Source organism: Ranitomeya imitator, chromosome 9 (assembly GCF_032444005.1).
Source record: "Ranitomeya imitator isolate aRanImi1 chromosome 9, aRanImi1.pri, whole genome shotgun sequence".
NCBI lineage: Eukaryota > Metazoa > Chordata > Amphibia > Anura > Dendrobatidae > Ranitomeya > Ranitomeya imitator.
In genome coordinates, this window is record NC_091290.1 from 28,453,828 (window position 1) to 28,478,570 (window position 24,743).

The 24,743-nt window shown below is 45.1% G+C and overlaps 2 protein-coding genes across 35 annotated transcripts in view; one reads left to right on the forward strand and one right to left on the reverse strand.

Moving 5' to 3' along the window:
• The window catches only part of NRXN2 (neurexin 2), a 724,697-nt gene that overhangs the window by 542,164 nt on the left and 157,790 nt on the right, over window positions 1–24,743 (reverse strand). For all 34 annotated transcript variants that reach the window (XM_069738695.1, XM_069738707.1, XM_069738688.1 and 31 more), the window contains exon 2: window positions 23,199–23,292. The gene's annotated coding sequence lies outside the window, so the exon portion shown is untranslated. The remainder of the gene's footprint in view (window positions 1–23,198; window positions 23,293–24,743) is intronic.
• LOC138648592 (putative uncharacterized protein DDB_G0271982) lies at window positions 3,430–3,819 on the forward strand. Its single transcript, XM_069738380.1, has one exon. It carries the CDS (start codon window positions 3,430–3,432, stop codon window positions 3,817–3,819), a length of 390 nt encoding a protein of 129 aa, XP_069594481.1.

A 24,743-nucleotide genomic window follows, 5' to 3' on the forward strand; every position in this document is an offset into this window, starting at 1 on the left:
AACCCATGAGGGTTAGGGTTAGGATCCCTTAGGGTTAGGGTTAGGATCCCTTAGGGTTAGGGTTAGGATCCCTTAGGGTTAGGGTTAGGATCCCTTAGGGTTAGGGTTAGGGATAGGGTTAGGGTTACTAGGGATCCTAACCCTAACCCTAGCTATTTCTGTTTATAGTGGGTTTTCTTGTTGATTTTGATGATTGGCAGCTGTCACACACTTCTCATCATGCGTTTCAAAAACGAAAACGCAGGAAAACGCATGTAAACACGTCAAAACGCCACATTTGTATTAAAACATGCAAAAACGCATGCGTCTAAAAAACGCAGCGTTTAAACGCGTTTAAATGTGTTTTTTCACCAAATGCGTTTGCGTTTAAAACGCTGCGTTTTTAAACGCAAATGTGAAACCAGCCTAAGAGACTTGTTTCCTGTACGTTGAGTAGTGGACATTACTTCTGACCATATGTTATGAATTTTTAATGGTCTTCTGCTCAATCTTGAGCGATGGCGACTTGATGGATGAACGATCCATAGAAAGATTGATCTTAGTTCCACCAGGGTTTTCTCGGCCATTATCTTGATAGCATCAAACCATTGGGTTGCTGGTCTTCCTCTTCACCTTGTTCTTTCTATTCTTCCGACCACGATGTCCTTCTCCAGTGATTGCTCTCTTCGTATGATGTATCCAAAGTAGGCATGTCATAGCGTGGTGATCTTTGCTTCAAATTATATGTCCTGCTTGATTTGTTCCAAAATTGATTTGTTTGTTCTTCTTGCCATCCATGGTATTGATAACATCCTTCTCCGTCACCACATTTTGAAGGCATCTATTCTTCTTCAGTCTTGTTTATCGTCCAGGTTTCGCATCCGAATGTTAGCAAAGAAAATAAACTATGTACGAGCCACGTCTTCATTGGAAATGAAATGTTCCTAGATTTGAAGACCTTGGCCAAAGACATCATTATTAATTTGCCCATAGCTGTTCTATCGACTTTCGGTCATTGAATACTGCATATTTGGCTCACACAATGGATTTTCTGATCTGGAAAATTTTAGGAATTTTCATGTCGTAATAAAAATAGGTCAGTGCAGAAAGGGATTGAAAAGCTTCATGTTTCAATTTACCACTGTTTTCTCAATATTTAACTTCTACTCATTCTTTACGGCTCATTGCCAAGGGAAGAGGCCGTTTTTCTATTTGCGCTGGCTACGATTTCAGGAGCGAGCAGGAGTTGTTATACAGCGCTGCTCATTTCCCATAGTCAAGCTACTGAAGGAAATCAAAGCAATCACATAAGCAATATACCGTATACGATGAAGTTGGTAACTTAAGTGGTCAACCAGGAGCGCTGCCCATCCACCACACAAAAAAAGGTCGGAAGGCTAGGCAGCTGAAAGGGTTTTTGTTTGGAATAACGCCTTAAGAAATATTACATAACACATTTTTATAATTTCTACTGAATTTATTTAGGTTATGTAACATATTATTAGCAAATTAACCTAACTTAATATTCCTGCATTTACTCAATCGACCAAAGTGAATATTTAACTGATTGGGCACAGCCAGACTTGATTGCAGCCTTTTCTGTTGAAGCCACAGATTAGCGATCTCCTGTTACTCTCAAGCTGCTGACAGTTGTGGTCTTACAACAGCTGAAAATCCACAGGTTGGGGACAAATGCCATACATTGACCCTTCCCATAAGGGTCTACTGACATGTTGTGGGCATATATAGTGAAATAAAAAAAAAAAATACATACATGACAACATATGAATGTGGCCAAAGACCATACATAAACTCAAGGGCCGTGATTAAATGTGATTCCAAATGATAGCATTTAAAAAAAAAAAAAAAAAAAAGGCTGAAAATTTGAAAAAAGTAAAAAAGAAAAGCTGTACAATCTAAAAAGCAATGTTTATGACTTTGAGCCACAGTAGATTTGTTCCCCCTTCCAAACTTTTACAAAACTGCATTCATTTGTTAAAAAAAAAATTGGGGCAGATATTAAACTTGTGGCTGCTGAGCTCCAGTTAATGAATTCGACTTCGATTTTTATGAAAAAAAACAAACAAAAAAAACAGGACAAATATTGTGAAATCTCGTTTTAAGAAGTCTAAAACTGGCCATACACACGAGATAGCTGTTTGAACAATCGTTGACCAACAGCTATGCCTACCAACTCCTCAATACATAAGCACTCAGCTCAACCGATCATTCGTACGTTTTTAATGTGGAAAGCAAAGCAGATACCTCTAGGAATGGCTTATCCGCCCTCATACTAAAGGATTGAGTGCTGAAAATCCAATTGAACATTTTTTTTTCTCTCCCTAGATCATCTATTTGGGAAAAGTCTGGAGCTCCCCTGTCTACACATCAATCCCGCAAAGAAAAGATAGATCGATAGATCGATCTCGGTGGGATCAGGCAACTTTTATGAGTCAAGTAGATTTAGGACTCAAATAAATTCTAATTAGCTGAAAACCGCCTATTTTTAAGAAAATGGCCTCCAACCACTACTAAAAAACATATACTAGCAACAACTACAAGAGGTCAACCTAGAAATGTCAACCAAGCCAATAATCAGCTGCCATTTTCCCGGATTTGCCAGAAATTAATCGCAAAACATTCAAAGGTAAAATTCAATTTGCTTCAAATTGATCTGCTCATCTCTAAGCCTTCTCAATATTAGTTTACAACACTTTTTGTACATTTACAAAAACATAAGGAAATACAGACAACAGATACCATTTGACCAGAAAAGAAAAAGGCTGTCATTAGCTTATCCAAAAAAACAAGACTGTGTAATAAAACCAGAGGACAAGGGGAGGGCACAGTGATCCTCAACCAGGAAGATTATATACCAGGTAGAAATAACATTGCCTGATACACAATACTATGTCGTGTGGCCGAGTGATCCCACATATGGACTATGAGAAAACTGGAAGAATTCAAAGTTTGGAGAAGGAGTCCTGAATGAGGAGAGAGGAAAGGAGGGAGAAGGAGAAGAGAGAGGAAAGGAGGGAGGAGAAGAGAGAGGAAAGGGGGGGGAGAAGAAGAGAGAGGAAAGGAGAGAGAGAGGAAAGGAGAGAGAGAGAGAGAGAGAGAGAGAGAGAGAGAGAGAGAGAGAGAGAGAGAGAGAGAGAGAGAGAGAGAGAGAGAGAGAGAGAGAGAGAGAGAGAGAGAGAGAGAGAGAGAGAGAGAGAGAGAGAGGAAATGAGGGAGAAGGAGAAGAGGGGAAAGGAGGGAGAAGAAAGGAGAGAGAGGAAAGGAGGGAGAATGAGAAGAGAGAAAAAAGGGGGGAGAAGAAGAAGAGAGAGGAAAGGAGGGAGGAGAAGAGAGAGGAAAGGGGGACAAGAAGAGAGAGGAAAGGAGAGAGAGAGAGAGAGAGAGAGAGAGAGAAGAGAGGAAAGGAGGGAGAAGGAGAAGAGAGAGGAAATGAGGGAGAAGAAACAAGAAAGGAGAGAGAGAGAGAGAGAGAGAGAGAGAGAAAGAAAGAAAGAAAGAGAGAGAGAGAGAGAAGGAGAAAAGAAGAAAGGAGAGAGAAGGAGAAAAGAAAAGGAGAGCGAGAGCGAGAGAGAGCGCGAGAAAGAAGAAAGGAGAGAGGAGAAAGAAGAAAAGGAAGAGAGAAGGAGAAAGAAGAAAGGAGAGAGAAGGAAAAAGAAGAAAGGAGAGAGAGAGAAGGAGAAAAGAAAGGGAGAGAGCAAGAGAGAGAGAGAGAGCAAGAGAGAGAGCGAGAGAGAGAGAGAGAAAGAAGAAAGGGGAGAGAGAAGGAGAAAGAAGAAAGGAGAGATAAGAGGAGAGGAGATAGGAGGGAGAAGGAAGTGATACCTACTGGTATGTCCCACAGCTATCCTTTTCAGCTAACAAAAATCCTAAAAAAAAAAAATCCCACCCACCAATAAAAACTGCCCTGTTAGTTTTCTCCCGCCATTTCATTGACGTTATATTACAAAAATCTCACGTATCTAAAATATGTAAAGTAATTCTCTCGGAAATAAAAATATCTTACATGTGAACAAAGACACATTCTAGCAAATATCGATGCAACAAAATTGTACCGCAACATCCCGAATACACTAAAGGTTCATTTTATCACCAAAGTATCAGATCTTACCTTAGAGAATAATTTTCTTAGCTTTCAATCTAAGATCTGACGAGAGATTCATAGTACAGCAATGGGTACCAGATTTAGTCTGAGCTATGCATATCTCTTTATGGGGGGAGTTAAAGAAAAAAAGAAAAGAACACAAACGATCATTTTTTGCAGTAGCAACATACATTTATTTTGCAGCTACACAGATGATTTATTTATCACATGGATGGGAAGTCAGCAGGAACTAACTGAATCTGTTCAAACTATTAATAAAAACAGTTGTGGGTAGAAATGAGATTCTAATTTTTAATATTTGCACTGCGCAATATAGCTGCATCACCACAAATTCTCTGCTCTACCACATTATAAAAAAAAAATGTAAATTGTCTACATATACCACATAGGCTACGTTCACATTTGCGTTGTTGGGCGCAGCGTCTTCGACGCATACCGACGCATGCGTCATGCGCCCCTATCTTTAACATGGGGGGCGCATGGACATGCACCGGTATGCTTTGTATTGTGTTTTACGACGCATGCGTCAATTTGACGCACCAGACAGGGCCCGGGAGATGCTACTTGTAGCGTTTTCCCTGTGCCAAAATTCATGAACATTACTAGTTTATGTCAACGCATGCGTCAAAAACGCAGCGTTGTGTACATGCGTTGTGTCGACGACGCTGCGCCCAACAACGCAAATGTGAACGTAGCCATAAATATCCTATACATTTTCAAAATTTCGTCCCTACACCAGTAATGTTTCTATAACTATTTAAAATATTTTTTTAAATACTTGTCAAGCCCACACTAGTCAAAGCAATTGAAACTAGCAGTTACAGCTCACGGCACAAGTGTTGTCAACGCAGCACTTCTACATGACTCCTTCCATGCTTGGAAACCCCAACAGAAGGCAACAACATACTAAAGAGGAGGAAATAAACTTGATGCAAAACAGATTTGTGTCATTTTTAGGAATTTCATGAACTTTGTAAATTCAAACAATTTCCAATTTTCATTATGTGAATCCCCTAAAAAGGACCATCACCATTTTACACAATCCAAAAGATTTAGCCAGCGCCAGGTGCGCTTCCATAATAATGCCTGGCAATTATTACATGGCATAGCAAAGTCAATCAGTAGAGACCATCGAGACCTGTATGAAAGCACAATTAGGTGCTGAAGAGGTTATTGACCCTTTCTATGCTGGTCAAAAATGTGCAGCTCCATTTCAGCTGCTTCTTATCTGGTCTTTAACAATTCCTATGAAACCTGGCCAGACCCTCTCTGTCCTGCCGGTGAAAGCTCTGCTTCCTTGCTCTTAGGAGACACTGTGCTTTATGCTAAAGCCAAGTAGTTGAAGTTTGTAGTTGTGGTGTACTGTAGTTTGCTGCAGTACGTGTGCGTTTATCTCCTGGTCCCCTTTTCCCCATTTAGTTTATTCCTCCCAGTCCCTATCCTCCTCCCCATTGTTGTTTAGTGCTTTTGTATGATAGAGGTTTTCTGTTATCCCCGTTTTGTTTTTGTGTCTGGTTACCTTTCATTTCTGTCTCATGTCTCATGGGGTGGAGACGGTGACAGATAATGCTTTGTACAGGAGCATAGTAAGGTCCGAGACTCGAGACTCTCTACCTTTAAAAAATCTTTGCCGTTTGTGCCACAAAAGCAAACTCCTTTACAAATTCCTACCGGAAAGTTCAACTCAGATGCTTCCATCCCAAAATTTAATTTTAAATTTTGAAAACGAGGAAGCTGAGATGTACTGGAAAAAAAAGACTTAGTACAAACCCCTAGAAAACCAGAGAATGAGAACAAGTAGGTGTAGGCATTTGTACAGCCAGTAAAAGATAAATGTAAAGCATCAAAAGACGAAGGGCAGAAAGGAAATTTTAGAAGTTGTACTTACTTTATGCCTTTCTGCACCTTTTCTGCTAATAGCACGGTTATCCCTAGTACCAAATTTTGCACCCTGGTCAAAAGGACTCAGTAAGTGGTGCATGGCCCTCATCAATGGTAGATTTTAACATAAGCTCCAGTTTCTGTGCTGCATAGTGTTAACTGTCACTACACCACCTTATGTTGCTTATACAGTATTGTGTAAACGTTTTAGGCAGTTGTGGAAGAAATGTTTTACAGTAAGAATGCTTCCAAAATTAGAAGTGTTAATTGTATTTTTATCAATTAAGTGTATGAACAAGAGGAAAATCTAAATCGCATCAATGTTTGTTGATCACCTTTTGCCTTCATCAGTTTTCCGTGCACTTGCACAGGTTTTGAAGGAACTCAGCAAGGAGGTTGTTTCAAACATCTTGGAGGGCGAACCACAGATCTGTAGATGTCGCTTGAGCAAATCCTTCTGTCATGCACAGTGTAGGAATAACTAAGTGCAGCACGAAGGCATAAGGGGAAGTAAACCCAGCACTAGGGAAGGGGGAGAGGAGACCCCTAGGCAGATCTAACATCACCCTGTCTGCCCTAACATTCCTATATTGGTTCTGCACCTATTGCCTAGCAGAATATCTAATCCCTGCCTGACCCTGGCAGTAAGCCCTGCATAGGGAAGAGGACGGACAGGATTGTCACTAGTTAATCCCCACTACCAATAAAGACAGATGGGATACGCAAAGAAGGGGAACACTTAGCTTGAGTAGACAAAAAAACACAGACATCATCCAAACACCAAAGAGGAAGATAGCCAATTGCTTTAGCTCCAAGCCTCAACAAGGGGAAATGGAAATATCACCAGCAACTCTCAGCAGCAAGCTGGGAGTTACAAACACCCGAGTCCAGGTGTGTCAACTAGAGCAGGTGGAAGGCTGCCACTAGGTCCTAGAGTCAGAAGGACCAGAAAGAAGTCTGCAAAGCAAACTGCTGAGACCTTCCGCAGTCAGTTACAGAGCGATGGTCTGCAGCCTCTGACTGTTATGGCTGGCAATCAGGCAACACAGCGTGCAGTAATCAGCGCACATACAGAGATCTGGCAATAACCAAAAACAATAGGACGAGCTCTGAGACGTGGAATCTCTGTAGACTGCAGTACCTGATCTATCCTCACACAACTATAAGCAGCAGTGGATTGCGCCTATCACTACCTATGCAACTCGGCACTGCCTGAGGAGCTGACTAGCCTGAAGATAGAAATACAAGCCTGACTTACCTCGGAGAAATACCCCAAAGGAATAGGCAGCCCCCCACATATAATGACTGTTAGCAAGATGAAAAGACAAACGTAGGAATGAAATAGATTCAGCAAAGTGAGGCCCGATATTCTAGACAGAGCGAGGATAGCAAAGAGAACTATGCAGTCTACAAAAAACCCTAAACGAAAACCACGCAAAGGGGCAAAAAGACCCACCGTGCCGAACTAACAGCACGGCGGTGCACCCCTTTGCTTCTCAGAGCTTCCAGCAAAAGTAATAGCAAGCTGGACAGAAAAAACAGAAAACAAACTAGAAGCACTTATCTAGCAGAGCAGCAGGCCCAAGGAAAGATGCAGTAGCTCAGATCCAACACTGGAACATTGACAAGGAGCAAGGAAGACAGACTCAGGTGGAGCTAAATAGCAAGGCAGCCAACGAGCTCACCAAAACACCTGAGGGAGGAAGCCCAGAGACTGCAATACCACTTGTGACCACAGAAGTGAACTCAGCCACAGAATTCACAACAGTACCCCCCCCTTGAGGAGGGGTCACCGAACCCTCACCAGAACCCCCAGGCCGACCAGGATGAGCCACATGAAAGGCACGAACAAGATCTGGGGCATGGACATCAGAGGCAAAAACCCAGGAATTATCTTCCTGAGCATAACCCTTCCATTTGACCAGATACTGGAGTTTCCGTCTAGAGACACGAGAATCCAAAATCTTCTCCACAATATACTCCAATTCCCCCTCCACCAAAACAGGGGCAGGAGGCTCCACAGATGGAACCATAGGTGCCACGTATCTCCTCAACAACGACCTATGGAATACATTATGTATGGAAAAGGAGTCTGGGAGGGCCAGACGAAAAGACACCGGATTGAGAATCTCAGAAATCCTATACGGACCAATAAAACGAGGTTTAAATTTAGGAGAGGAAACCTTCATAGGAATATGACGAGAAGATAACCAAACCAGATCCCCAACACGAAGTCGGGGTCCCACACGGCGTCTGCGATTAGCGAAAAGCTGAGCCTTCTCCTGGGACAAGGTCAAATTGTCCACTACCTGAGTCCAGATCTGCTGCAACCTGTCCACCACAGAATCCACACCAGGACAGTCCGAAGACTCAACCTGTCCTGAAGAGAAACGAGGATGGAACCCAGAATTACAGAAAAATGGAGAGACCAAGGTAGCCGAGCTGGCCCGATTATTAAGGGCGAACTCAGCCAACGGCAAAAATGACACCCAATCATCCTGGTCAGCGGAAACAAAACATCTCAGATATGTTTCCAAGGTCTGATTGGTTCGTTCGGTCTGGCCATTAGTCTGAGGATGGAAGGCCGAGGAGAAAGATAGGTCAATGCCCATCCTACCACAAAAGGCTCGCCAGAACCTCGAGACAAACTGGGAACCTCTGTCAGAAACAATATTCTCAGGAATGCCATGTAAACGAACCACATGCTGGAAGAACAAAGGCACCAAATCAGAGGAGGAAGGCAATTTAACCAAGGGCACCAGATGGACCATTTTAGAAAAGCGATCACAGACCACCCAAATGACCGACATTTTTTGAGAAACGGGAAGGTCAGAAATGAAATCCATCGAAATATGTGTCCAAGGCCTCTTCGGGACCGGCAAGGGCAAAAGCAACCCACTGGCACGTGAACAGCAGGGCTTAGCCCTAGCACAAATTCCACAGGACTGCACAAAAGCACGCACATCCCGTGACAGAGATGGCCACCAGAAGGATCTAGCAACCAACTCCCTGGTACCAAAGATTCCTGGATGACCGGCCAGCACCGAACAATGAAGTTCAGAGATAACTTTACTAGTCCACCTATCAGGGACGAACAGTTTCTCGGCCGGACAACGATCAGGTTTATCAGCCTGAAACTTCTGCAACACTCTCCGCAAATCAGGGGAGATGGCAGACACAATGACTCCTTCCTTGAGGATACTCGCCGGCTCAGATAACCCCGGAGAGTCGGGCACAAAACTCCTAGACAGAGCATCCGCCTTCACATTTCTAGAGCCCGGAAGGTATGAAATCACAAAATCAAAACGAGCAAAAAATAACGACCAACGGGCCTGTCTAGGATTCAAGCGCTTGGCAGACTCAAGATAAGTAAGGTTCTTATGATCAGTCAAAACCACCACGCGATGCTTAGCACCCTCAAGCCAATGACGCCACTCCTCGAATGCCCACTTCATGGCCAGCAACTCTCGGTTGCCCACATCATAATTACGCTCAGCAGCAGAAAATTTCCTGGAAAAGAAAGCACATGGTTTGAACACTGAGCAACCAGAACCTCTCTGTGACAAAACCGCCCCTGCACCAATCTCAGAAGCATCAACCTCGACCTGGAACGGAAGAGAAACATCAGGTTGACACAACACAGGGGCACAGCAAAAACGACGCTTCAACTCCTGAAAAGCTTCCACGGCAGCAGAAGACCAATTAACCAAATCAGCACCCTTCTTGGTCAAATCGGTCAATGGTCTGGCAATGCTAGAAAAATTACAGATGAAGCGACGATAAAAATTAGCAAAGCCCAGGAATTTCTGCAGACTTTTTAGAGATGTCGGCTGAGTCCAATCCTGGATGGCCTGAACCTTAACCGGATCCATCTCGATAGTAGAAGGGGAAAAGATGAACCCCAAAAATGAAACTTTCTGCACACCGAAGAGACACTTTGATCCCTTCACGAACAAGGAATTAGCACGCAGTACCTGGAAAACCATTCTGACTTGCTTCACATGAGACTCCCAATCATCTGAGAAGATCAAAATGTCATCCAAGTAAACAATCAAGAATTTATCCAGATACTCACGGAAAATGTCATGCATAAAAGACTGAAAAACAGATGGAGCATTGGCAAGTCCGAACGGCATCACCAGATACTCAAAATGACCCTCGGGCGTATTAAATGCCGTTTTCCATTCATCTCCCTGCCTGATTCTCACCAGATTATACGCACCACGAAGATCAATCTTAGTAAACCAACTAGCCCCCTTAATCCGAGCAAACAAGTCAGAAATCAATGGCAAGGGATACTGAAACTTAACAGTGATCTTATTAAGAAGGCGGTAATCAATACACGGTCTTAGCGAACCATCCTTCTTGGCTACAAAAAAGAACCCTGCTCCCAAAGGTGACGACGATGGGCGAATATGTCCCTTCTCCAGGGACTCCTTCACATAACTGCGCATAGCGGTGTGTTCAGGTACGGACAAATTAAATAAACGACCCTTAGGGAATTTACTACCAGGAATCAAATCGATAGCACAATCACAATTCCTATGCGGAGGTAGGGCATCAGACTTGGACTCTTCAAATACATCCTGAAAGTCCGACAAGAACTCTGGGATGTCAGAAGGAATGGATGACGAAATAGACAAAAATGGAACATCACCATGTACTCCCTGACAACCCCAGCTGGTTACCGACATAGAGTTCCAATCCAATACTGGATTATGGGTTTGTAGCCATGGCAACCCCAACACGACCACATCATGCAAATTATGCAGTACCAGAAAGCGAATAACTTCCTGATGTGCAGGAGCCATGCACATGGTCAGCTGGGCCCAGTACTGAGGCTTATTCTTGGCCAAAGGTGTAGCATCAATTCCTCTCAACGGAATAGGACACCGCAAAGGCTCCAAGAAAAATCCACAACGTTTAGCATAATCCAAATCCATCAGATTCAGGGCAGCGCCTGAATCCACAAACGCCATGACAGAATACGATGACAAAGAGCACATTAAGGTAATGGACAAAAGGAATTTGGACTGTACAGTACCAATAACGGCAGAGCTATCGAACCGCCTAGTGCGTTTAGGACAATTAGAAATAGCATGAGTAGAATCACCACAATAGAAACACAGTCTGTTCAGACGTCTGTGTTCTTGCCGTTCTACTTTAGTCATAGTCCTGTCGCACTGCATAGGCTCAGGTTTACTCTCAGACAATACCGCCAGATGGTGCACAGATTTACGCTCGCGCAAGCGACAACCGATCTGAATGGCCAAGGACATAGACTCATTCAAACCAGCAGGCATAGGAAATCCCACCATTACATCCTTAAGAGCTTCAGAGAGACCCTTTCTGAACAAAGCCGCTAGTGCAGATTCATTCCACAGAGTGAGTACTGACCACTTCCTAAATTTCTGACAATATACTTCTACATCATCCTGACCCTGGCATAAAGCCAGCAGATTTTTCTCAGCCTGATCCACTGAATTAGGCTCATCGTAAAGCAATCCCAGCGCCTGGAAAAATGCATCAACATTACTCAATGCAGAATCTCCTGGTGCAAGAGAAAACGCCCAGTCCTGTGGGTCGCCGCGCAAAAAAGAAATAATAATCAAAACCTGTTGAATAGGATTACCAGAAGAATGAGGTTTCAAGGCCAAAAATAGCTTACAATTATTTCTGAAGCTCAGGAACTTAGTTCTGTCACCAAAAAACAAATCAGGAATCGGAATTCTTGGTTCTAGCATCGATTTCTGATCAATAGTATCTTGAATCTTTTGTACATTTACAACGAGATTATCCATTGAGGAGCACAGAGCCTGAATATCCATGTCCACAGCTGTGTCCTGAAGCACTCTAATGTCTAGGGGAAAAAAAAGACTGAAGACAGAGCTAAGAAAAAAAAATGATGTCAGGATTTCTTTTTTCCCTCTATTGGGAATCATTGGTGTGGCTCCTTGTACTGTTATGGCTGGCAATCAGGCAACACAGCGTGCAGTAATCAGCGCACATACAGAGATCTGGCAATAACCAAAAACAATAGGACGAGCTCTGAGACGTGGAATCTCTGTAGACTGCAGTACCTGATCTATCCTCACACAACTATAAGCAGCAGTGGATTGCGCCTATCACTACCTATGCAACTCGGCACTGCCTGAGGAGCTGACTAGCCTGAAGATAGAAATACAAGCCTGACTTACCTCAGAGAAATACCCCAAAGGAATAGGCAGCCCCCCACATATAATGACTGTTAGCAAGATAAAAAGACAAACGTAGGAATGAAATAGATTCAGCAAAGTGAGGCCCGATATTCTAGACAGAGCGAGGATAGCAAAGAGAACTATGCAGTCTACAAAAAACCCTAAAACGAAAACCACGCAAAGGGGCAAAAAGACCCACCGTGCCGAACTAACAGCACGGCGGTGCACCCCTTTGCTTCTCAGAGCTTCCAGCAAAAGTAATAGCAAGCTGGACAGAAAAAACAGAAAACAAACTAGAAGCACTTATCTAGCAGAGCAGCAGGCCCAAGGAAAGATGCAGTAGCTCAGATCCAACACTGGAACATTGACAAGGAGCAAGGAAGACAGACTCAGGTGGAGCTAAATAGCAAGGCAGCCAACGAGCTCACCAAAACACCTGAGGGAGGAAGCCCAGAGACTGCAATACCACTTGTGACCACAGAAGTGAACTCAGCCACAGAATTCACAACATCTGACACACCTGTAACCCCTTCTGTCTCTTCATGTAATCCCAAACAGATTGGATGATGGAGAGATCAGGGTTCTGTGGGGCCAGATAATCACTTCCAGTACTCCTTGTTCTTCTTTATGATGAAGATCATTCTTAACATTGGCTGGATGTTTGGGGTTGTTGTCCTGTTGCAGAATAAATATGGGGCCAAGAGACATCTCCTTGATGGTATTACATGGATGGATAAGAATCTGGATTTCTTAGCATTGAGGAGACCATTAATCCGGACCACATTCTCAACTTCATTTACTGAAATGTACATAAACGGACCTTCACGGCTTCCTGCAGACTCATTATTGTGCTGCTCTCCAGTCATTAGGTGAACAAACTGCCTTCTGTTACACCCACTATTTCACATTTTGACTCATCAGTCCTGAGCATCTGCTGACTTTTTTTTTTTCAAACCTAAAGTATATGGCTTTTTGTCCACAATTATTCTGGCCAGATTTAGCTGGGTCCTACTGGTCGCTGACAGTTCTGAGCTGATGGCACTGCTAGACATCTTCCGATTTTGAAAGGAAGTACTCATGACGTGTCTTTCATCTGCTGCACTAAGTATCTTTGGCTGACCACTGCTTTTACGGTCCTCAACTTTGTCCATTTCTTAATGCTCCATGAATACATGCCGTTCTTCATTCATCATGTAATACTATCAGGGAGTTGTCTGAATGGCTCCAAATCTCATATCATCCAGTCTATCTGAGAATACATGAAAAGACAGAAGGATTTGCACAAGCGACATCCACAGAAGATCTGTGGTTAGTTCTCCAAGATGTTTGGAACAACCTCCTTGCAGAATTCCTTCAAAAACATTGTTCAGGCGTACTTAGAAGAATTGGTGCTTTGATGCTGTTTAAGTCAATGGTCAGTCACACCAAATATTTTTTTTCCCCTTGTGTTCATTAACTTTGCATTTTAATTGATAAAAAATAAACTATTAGCATTTCTAATTTTTAAAACATTCTTACTTTGCAACATTATTTCCCACACCTGCTTAAAACATTTGAACCGTAATGTAAAGATTGTTGAATTTCATCACATTGCAATTTTTAGAACCAACCAGTGGGGGAAGAATCATCACCAGTAAACAATGAGCGCGCTTTTTGTTGTGCATCACCGCCGTGCAAAACATTGAGTTAATGGGCCAAAAACTACATGCAACGTCCCTGCCCACAATTTCTGCTGTCGACGGTGGATTGCAACTTACAGCACAACCTCATTTCCAAAGAGCAGGGCGCGGTCTCTGCCATGTGAATTTATAAAGCAAAATGGTCAGGAAGAGAAACAAAACTATATTCTCTTAGGCTCTGTGCACACGATGCGGATTTTGCTGCAGATCCACAGCTGCGGGTCCGCAGCAGTTTCCCATCAGTTTACAGTACAACAGTACAATGTACACCTATGGGAAAACAAAAACGCTGTGCCCACGCTGCGGAAAAAAAAAAACGTGCGGAAACGCAGCGGTTTACATTCCGCAGCATGTCAATTCTTTCTGCGGAATCTGCAGCGGTTTTACACCTGCTCCATCATAGAAAACCGCAGGTGTAAACCCGCAGTGGAATCCGCACAAAAACCGCGGTAAATCCACGATAAATCTGCAGGAAAAACGCAGTGTTTTTGCCCTGCGGATTTATCAAATCCACTGCGGGAAAATCTGCAGTGGACCATTCTACGTGTGCACATACCCTTAGATATGATGTCTTTTAATGGCTAACAACTAAAATAGAGAACGTTACAAAGCAAGCTTTCGAGACTTAGGAGTTTTCAAAATTATCTCTTCTTAGTCTGGAAAGTTTGCTTTGTAACGTCATCTAGTTTATTTTTGTTAACCGTTAAAAGTTATATCTGTGACCTTTAAAATAACAGTGCCATTATAATGCCCTCTAGGTAAAAATATCTATCCATGCTGAGTGGGCCCCTAACCATGTAATCCTGACTACAGCCACGTGGTGCATCTTAATTGTGAGCATAGGAGAACATCAGATGACTGCACTGTGACTGAAAATACATCGATATACAAAAACGAACACTAATATTATTATATGAGGACCATATATTGGAAGATACCAGTCCTGCAGACCATATAAGAGATCACAGCACAGTTATAGATGGTGACTTACAGCTGACGTTCCTTCTTATGGAGTCATTCACTTTTCCCGTCTTTTCCATCTGGCCCAGACCAACATGTCGACTTCTCTAGCCAGGAGTCGTCTGCAGTGATTACAACAACACATTTGACTTCTAACATTTCCTGCACCATCCACATCTATGCCCAACCTGTGCAAAATACCGATTCTGCTGATACCCCAATACTGAGCCGCTGCTGCCATATGTGTCCTACAGCACCTGATACCCCAATGCTGAGTCGTTGCTGCCATATTTTTCAAGCAGAAAATTGATAACATCAGAGACGGTCTTGGTCGACAACCCCCAGAGCCCTTCCTCCTAACTGCCCAGCCCTCCTCCTCTAAAACAAACGTCTCCACTAGGGTTGAGCGACTTTTACTTTTTTAGGGTCGAGTCGGGTTTTGCGAAACCCGAGACTATCTCAAAAGTCGAATCGAGTGAAATCGGCCGATTATGGCGAAAAGTCGGGGGATCGACCGAAACACGAAACCCAATGCAAAGTCAATGGGATTTTTTTTCTCTCTCTCTCTCGCTCTCTCCCCTCCATCCCTGAACAGAAAAGCTGGTGTTACACATTGCAAATCGCTGCAGCGCACAAGCGACAAGATGACGATAGGCGTCCATGCCCCTAAAGACCTATGTCATCACTCTGCCCACGCTCCTTCATTGGCTGAAAAAATGGCGCCAAGCGCATCATACGAAACGCAACTTTGGCGCGAAAGCCGCGTACCGCATGGCCGACCCCACACAGGGATCGGGTCGGGTTTCATGAAACCCGACTTTGCCAAAAGTCAGCGACTTTTGAAAATGAACGATCCGTTTCGCTCAACCCTAGTCTCCACCATTACAGAAGATCGACTCTCCCCTCTACTCTCAAGATCACATCTCACCACCTGTGCACTTAACCCGATCCCATCCCACTTCATCCCAAACCTCACCACAGTCTTCATTCCAACTCTAACCCATCTCTTCAACTCATCACCAACTACTGGTGTTTTCCCCTCAAGCTTTAAACATGCCTCAATCACACCTATCCTCAAAAAGCCCTCTCTTGACTCATCGTCTGCATCTAGCTGTCGCCCCATATCACTTCTGTCCTATGCCTCAAAACTACTGGAACAACACGTCCATTTTGAACCGTCCTCCCACCTCTCTTCCTCTTTGACTACTTTCAATCTGGCTTCCAGCCACACCACTCCACTGAAACTGCCCTAACTAAAGTCACCATTGACCTATTAACTGCCAAAGCCAAGCAGCACTACTCTGTCCTCCTCCTCCTCCCAAACCTGTCGTCTGTCTTTGACACAGTGAACCATTCCCTACTATTACAGACCCTCTCATCTCTTGGCATAACTGACTTGACCCTATCTTGGATTTCGTCGTTCCCTACAGACTGGACTTTCAGCGTCTCCCACTTGCACACCACCTCCTCACCTCGCCCCCTATCTGTCCCGCAAGGTTCATTCCTAGGGCCTCTGCTCTTCTCCATCTACCCTTTGGCCTTGGACAGCTCATAGAGTCCCATGATTTTCAGTATCATCTTTATGCCGACGACACACAGATCTACATCTCTGGACCAGATATCACCACCATACTATTTCCCCCATCTCACTTGACTCCCCCAACAAACCTATCCAATAAAGTAAATGGCTACCCACTCTTCCCAGTCCCACAAGCTCGCTGCCTCGGGCTAATCCTTGACACTGATCTCTCCTTCAAACCACATATCCAAGCCCTTTCCACTTCCTGCCAACTTCAACTCAAAAATATTTCCCGGATCCGTACATTCCTAAACCAAGAATCTGCAAAACCCCTAGTCCATGCCCTCATCATCTCCCGCCTCGACTACTGTAACCTCCTGCTCTGTGGCCTCCCCTCTAACACTCTCGCACCCCACCAATCTATTCTAAACTCTGCTGCCCAACTAATCCACCTGTCCCCCCACTATTCCCCAGCCTCTCCCCTCTGTCAAGCTCTGCACCAGCTCCCCATTACCCAACGACTCCAGTTTAAAACCCTAAGCATGACATACAAAGCCATCCACAACCTGTCTCCTCCATACATCTGTGACCTGTCTCCCGGTACTTTCCTGCACGCAACCTCCAATCCTCACAAGATCTCCTTCTCTACTCCCCTCTTATCTCCTCTTCCCACAATCGCATAGAAGATTTCTCCTGCGCATCCCCCCTACTCTGGAACTTTCTGCCCAAACACATCAGACTCTCGCCTACCATGGAAACCTTCAAAAAGAACCTGAAGACCTACCTCTTCCGACAAGCCTACAACCTGCAGTAACAACCGATAGACCAAACCACTGTGCGACCAGCTCTACCTTCCCCTACTGTATTCTCACCCATCCCTTGTAGATTGTGAGCAGTTGCGGGCAGGGTCCTCTCTCCTTATGTACCAGTCGTGACTTGTCCTTTATTATGTATACCCCTCCTCACATGTAAAGCGCTATGGAATAAATGGTGCTATAATAATTAATAATAATAATAATAATAAGTGTCCTATAGCACCTGATACCCCAATACTGAGCCGCTGCTGCTATATGTGTCCTACAGCACCTGATACCCCAATACTGAGCCGCTGCTGCCATATGTGTCCTACAGCACCTGATACCCCAATACTGAGCCACTGCTGCCATATGTGTCCTACAGCACCTGATACCCCAATACTGAGCCGCTGCTGTCATGTGTGTCCTATAGCACCTGATACCCCAATACTGAGCCGCTGCTGCCATATGTGTCCTACAGCACCTGATACCCCAATACTGAGCCACTGCTGCCATATGTGTCCTACAGCACCTGATACCCCAATACTGAGCCGCTGCTGTCATGTGTGTCCTATAGCACCTGATACCCCAATACTGAGCCGCTGCTGCCATGTGTCCTACAGCAGTGGTCCTCAACCTTTTTTGCACCAGTGACCGGCTTCAAGCAAGATCATTCTTCCATGGGCCGGCAGGGTGGGGGTGGAGGTGTGACAGGGGCAGGGCTTTGGTCATATAGGGGCAGGGTTATGGACGGAGTTGTAGTTAAGTGCATTATGACATTTATTTACACAGCTCAAAAAAATAAAGGGAACACTTAAACAACAGAATATAACTCCAAGTAAATCAAACTTCTGTGAAATCAAACTGTTCACTTAGGAAGCAACACTGACTGACAATCAATTTCACATGCTGTAGTGCAAATGGAATAGACAACAGATGAAAATTATTGGCAATTATCAAGACACCCTCAATAAAGGAGTGGTTCTGCAGGTGGGGACCACAGTCCACATCTCAGTACCAATGCTTTCTGGCTGATGTTTTGGTCACTTTTGAATGTTGGTTCTACTTTAACACTTGTGGTAGCATGAGACAGACTCTACAACCCACACAAGTGGCTCAGGTAGTGCAGCTCATCCAGGATGGCACATCAATTCAAGCTGTGGCAAAAAGATTTGCTGTTTCTGTCAGCATAGTGTCCAGAGGCTGGAGGCGCTACCAGGAGATAGGCCAGTACACCAGGAGGCGTGGAGGGCAGCAAACCAGCAGCAGGACCGCTACTTCCGCCTTTGTGCAAGGAGGAACAGGAGGAGCACTGCCAGAGCCCTGCAAAATGACCTCCAGCCAGCGACAAATGTGCATGTGTATGCACAAATGGTTACAAACTGACTCCATGAGGATGGTCTGAGTGCCCGACGTCCACAGATGGGGATTGTGCTCACAGCCCAACACCGTGCAGGACACTTGACATTTGCCACAGAACACCAGGATTGGCAAATTCACCACTGGCGCCCTGTGCTCTTCACAGATGAAAGCAGGTTCACACTGAGCATGTGATAGATGTGACAGAGTCTGGAGATGCCGAGGAGAGTGATTTGCTGCCTGCAACATCCTTCAGCATGACCAGTTTGGTAGTGGGTCAGTAATGGTGTGGGGTGGCATTTCTTTGGAGGGCCGCACAGCCCTCCATATGCTCGCCAGAGGTAGCCTGATTGCCATTAGGTACCGAGATGAGATCCTCAGACCCCTTGTGAGACCATATGCTGGTGCAGTTGGCCCTGGGTTCCTCCTAATGCAGGACAATGCCAGACCTCATGTGGCTGAAGTGTGTTAGCAGTTCCTGCTAGATGAAGGCATTGAGGCTATGGACTGGCCAGTCTGTTCCCCAGACCTGAATCTGATTGAGCACATCTGGGACATCATGCCTCGCTCCATCCATCAACATCACATTGCACCACAGACTGTCCAGGAGTTGGCGGATGCTTTAGTCCAGGTCTGGGAGGAGATCCCCCAGGAGACCATCCGCCGACTCATGAGGAGAATGCCCAGGCGTACTGTTGGGAGGTCATACAGGCACGTGAAGGCCACACACAATACTTAGCATCTTGTCATGAGGCATTTCCACTGAAGTTGGATCAGCCTGTAATTTGATTTTCCACTTTTATTTTGAGTACCGCCCCACATAATACTGCCACCACTGTGCCCTTTACATAGTAATAATGACTCCTTTGTGCTCTATAGATAGTAAAATTCCCCCCTAGTAAATATTAATGCCCTGTGCTAGTGCCCTCCACATTTTGTCCGTAAAAAGTAATAATACTCCATATTCAACTTTGATGGTCGCAAAGTGCCCCTATAACAATAAAGCTTAAGTGCCCACTTAGCATTTAATAATGTCCCATGAGTCCCCTTATGTACAGTAATAATGGCTCCAGCATTGCTGATGTCAGCAGGCGGTCATGTGACCACTCTTTCGGCTTCTCTCAATTCTCTTCTATTGAGAGAAACCAAACCTTTCTAGCGAACACATGCACATAGCAAACATGGGGTCCATGACCGCCTGATAACACCAGTGATATTGGGGGCTCATGCAGCAGGCGCTCCCTGCCATGATTTGGTCGCTATGAACCATGTGTACATGGTGATGATTGTGTAGGGAGGAAGGGGGGAAAGCAACTTATTGGCGCACACACCGGAGGTCACTGGAGCGCAGAAGATCCCTGAATTCAGCGCTCACAAAAGGATGCGGGATGTATTTCTGAGGGAGCGCAGGACTCCGGTGCCATAACTGAGATAAATGGGAGGGGGATAGCACTGTAATGAGGACAGGAAGCAGGGATTTCTTACAGCACCACACACCCTGGAGTCTGAAAGAAATCATTAACATAAACACAGAATATAACATTTCTCAGCATCAAGACCATTAATATGAGGCAGACAGATAGGACCAGTGTGTCATTTCTGTCACCTGTATGCCCAAATTAATAGGTCATATACATCCCGGTGGGATGTATATGACCTATTCACCTCCAGTGCCCTGTTTCCCCCCTCATTATACCCCACATCCTCTCACATTCAGCCCCAAGTGAACATGACATGCCACTTACCAAGTGTGCAGTCAGTGAGACAGGACCAGGAAGTGTGAGAGAAATGCACGGTGGGCACTAGGACCCAGCGTGCCAGAGCCGATCCGAGCGTGCACCAAACTATAACCCTGAAGAATCTCCTCAGGTCAGAGTAAAGCGGCACCGTACACTGCAGGAGGAGACTCCACTGTGCTGTCAGCTGCAGAATCTCCCTCAGGCAGGGGAGCCGGCACCGTACACTGCAGGAGGAGACTCCACTGTGCTGCCAGCTGCAGAATCTCCCTCAGGCAGGAGAGCCGGCATTGTACACTGCAGGAGGAGACTCCACTGTGCTGCCAGCTGCAGAATCTCCTCAGGCAGGGGAGCTGGCACCGTACACTGCAGGAGGAGACTGCACTGTGCTGCCAGCTGCAGAATCTCCCTCAGGCAGGGGAGCCGGCACCGTACACTGCAGGAGGAGACTGCACTGTGCTGCCAGCTGCAGAATCTCCTCAGGCAGGGGAGCCGGCACCGTACACTGCAGGAGGAGACTGCACTGTGCTGCCAGCTGCAGAATCTCCCTTATGCAGGAGAGCCGGCCTTATACACTGCAGGAGGAGACTCCACTCTGCTGCCAGCTGCAGAATCTCCCTCAGGCAGGGGAGCCAGCACGGTACACTGCAGGAGGAGACTCCACTGTGCTGCCAGCTGCAGAATCTCCCTCATGCAGGAGAGCCGGCATTATACACTGCAGGAGGAGACTCCACTCTGCTGCCAGCTGCAGAATCTCCCTCAGGCAGGGGAGCCAGCACGGTACACTGCAGGAGGAGACTCCACTGTGCTGCCAGCTGCAGAATCTCCCTCAGGCAGGGGAGGCGGCATTATACACTGCAGGAGGAGACTCCACTGTGCTGCCAGCTGCAGAATCTCCCTCAGGCAGGGGAGCCGACATTATACACTGCAGGAGGAGACTCCACTGTGCTGCCAGCTGCAGAATCTCCTCAGGCAGGGGAGCCAGCACCGTACACTGCAGGTGGAAACTCCACTGTGCTGCCAGCTGCAGAATCTCCCTCAGGCAGGGGAGCCAGCACGGTACACTGCAGGAGGAGACTCCACTGTGCTGCCAGCTGCAGAATCTCCCTCAGGCAGGGGAGGCGGCATTATACACTGCAGGAGGAGACGCCACTGTGCTGCCAGCTGCAGAATCTCCCTCAGGCAGGGGAGCCAGCACGGTACACTGCAGGAGGAGACTCCACTGTGCTGCCAACTGCAGAATATCCCTCAGGCATGGGAGCCGAAATTATACTGCTCTCCTCTGTGCAGTGTTCTGCCTAATTAAAAAGTGGCAGTGACGCTCAGTGGACCCCTGCATGTGACAGGGCTTGGGATGGTGGCCCCCCTCAGTAGCTATGCTACAGTGTCCATCCTTCAGTACACTGCACCCTTGCACGGTCCCTCCTGCTGTATACTGCCTCATACTGTCCCTCCTGCTGTATACTGCCTCATACTATCCTTCCTGCTGTATACTGCCTCATACTGTCCCTCCTGCTGTATACTGCCTCATACTATCCCTCCTGCTGTATACTGCCTCATACTGTCCCTCCTGCTGTATACTGCCTCATACTATCCCTCCTGCTGTATACTGCCTCATACTGTCCCTCCTGCTGTATACTGCCTCATACTGTCCCTCCTGCTGTATACTGCCTCATACTGTCCCTCCTGCTGTATACTGCCTCATACTGTCCCTCCTGCTGTATACCGCCTCATACTATCCCTCCTGCTGTATACTGCCTCATACTGTCCCTCTTGCTGTATACTGCCTCACATGTCCCTCCTGCTGTATACTGCCTCATACTGTCCCTCCTGCTGTATACCGCCTCATACTATCCTTCCTGCTGTATACTGCCTCATACTATCCCTCCTGCTGTATACTGCCTCATACTATCCCTCCTGCTGTATACTGCCTCATACTGTCCCTCCTGCTGTATACTGCCTCATACTGTCCCTCCTGCTGTACACTGCTCCCCACATACTGCTTCCTCACACTCGCTTCTACTCCAGAAGTCCTGTTTATCTTCAGCTCCACTATGGCGTGCTTTTCTTCTCACACGGTGCTGCAGCGATGTGAGCAGTTTGATATTTTCTGCTGAAGAAAAAAAAAACCTGACACACACGACTCATCCTGAGGTCCATTTTTCTTGTACGAGCGCTGTCTGTATTTTTTACCGATAGCACTCGTACCTATGATAGTCTATGGGGCTGTTCACATACCAGATTTTTTTTTTTCCTTCCGCCCAAGTGGTTTACACAAAAGCACAGACAATTGTCCAATATTGATCGGTGTCTCGGATCAAATTCTCAAATGCAAAAAAATTGATTAAAAACTCTGAGGGTAAAAACTGACACTGATGACACTTTGATCAAAAGCACTGATGAAACCTGGACCGATTTTTCGCATTATGAGAAAAATCACTGATGTCTGAATGAGCCCTTAGTGAGGGCATAATTAATTAATTAACAAAGTCCTATCCTCCTTCATGCTACATTGAAACAGCTCTGCAGTGTTTGAAAGAGAAGGAAGGAAAGGAAGGAAATGAGGTATGCTGCAAAAAATAAGTTTAACCTTTTTTTTTTTTTATCCTTTTGTTGTTCCCAAGCCTAACCCTCCTTGGGATTGGCACAAGGCTATCTTAAGGCTCCAAACAAACTCCGAAATACACTTTCTACCCCAAGCGAATACACTTTGAAGACCGCAAAGCAGAACAATGTGCAAAACTGACAGGTTTCATGTGGAAACATATTGCTCAGCGAAGTGTAACTTTTAGGAGGTCGCATGGATTCCGCTTCTGTGGTCGAACGTGGAAGAATTTTAGAAGCAAAAGTACTTGCAGCAATGTAAAAAACTAAAAAAAATAATGGATAAATCAAAAATGGATCATTTAAAAACACACACACACAAAAAAAAAATACAACAAAACTAGAAAAGCCGCAGGAGGTTCCTTACCAGATACGTCAGACAGATGCGAGGGCGTTGGATGCTCAGTGCTATTCTTACAATGCATGGATGACTTCTAGGCTCTCGATGTGCTCGTCCACCCCTGCAGGAAATCAAGAGGAAATCACATTAGCTCAAGGCAATCACAGGAGCAGCTGAAAGTAGGAAGATTAGGGCTTGTGCACACTTTGCAGGGATGGTGCATTTTGCTTGCAATCCTGGGGCCAGCAAAGTGAAGGAGATGCGATTTTTGCTGTGTTTTAGCAAAAAATACTGAAAGAAGTGACATGCTGCAGTTTGCAAAAATGCAGACGTTTTCTAAATCAATCAGGAAAAAAAAAATGTGTGTGAATGAGATTTCTGAAATCTCACAGTGCTGTAAACCGCAGCTTAAAATTTGCATTAAAAAAAGCAGCAAAAATGCAACATTTGAACATAAATGAGTAAGATGTCTGGTGCGCTTTGTGCATTTTTATCGCTTGATTTTATTTTTTTTTATGTATTTTGCTTCATTTTTAGATTTTTGACAAAGTTTCTAAGAGTCATGCACCGTTTTTCATGCATCTTGTGCCAAGTCCGTCAATGTTATTGTGAGCTCGTTTTAGGGTATGTGCACACGTTGCGGATTCTCTGCGGATCCATAGCGTTTTTTTGCGGTGCAGAAACGCTGCAGATCCGCAATTTAGTTACAGTACAATGTAAATCAATGAGAGAAAAAAAAATGCTGTGCACACTTTGCGGAAAATCCGCTGCGGTTTAAAAGAAGTAGCATGTCAATTCTTTTTTGTGAATCTGCAGCGTTTTTGTACCCATTCCATTATAGAAAACAGCAGGGGTAAAAAACCGCAGCAAATCCGCAAGAAAACCGCAGCAAAAACGCAACAAATCCGCAGGTGCATTTTCTGCCAGGAGAGGCAGAATCTGCACCAGAAATTCCTAAGCCTAATCCGCAACGTGTGCACATAGCCTTATAGAGCAGATCCCTGGCATTTTCTCCATATAAAAAATCCTCTTCGGTTGAGTTCCCTCCATGAGTTTTTGACACAGAGTATTTTTACTGTACAAAAAACGCAGCATCTTACAGTTCCAGCAAAGTGGATGGGATTTATAGAAATCTCCTGCCCGCTTTGCTGTTTTTTTTTTTTTCCCGCTGCATAAACCGACCCGTGTGAGGATTTGAAATCCGCAACATGCCAATTTCTCTCACGGTTAGGCCGGCTTCACACTCAGCGTATGAAAATACGGTCCATTTTTTACGGCCGTAATACGCTGAAAAGTCCCCAAAATAGTGGTCCGTAGCTCCTCCGTAGGCAGGGTGTTTCAGCGTTTTTTGCGCATGGCATCCTCCGTATGTAATCCGTATGGCATCCGTACTGCGTTTTTTTATCGCAGGCTTGCAAAACCGACATACGGCTATACAAGGGATCCATGTGTTAAAAAAAAAAAAAAACATATATACTGTCTATATATATATATATATATATAATGTCAGTAGACACATATATGTATATATATTAATATTTCATCCAGCGCGATATAGCAGAAAGCCGGTAA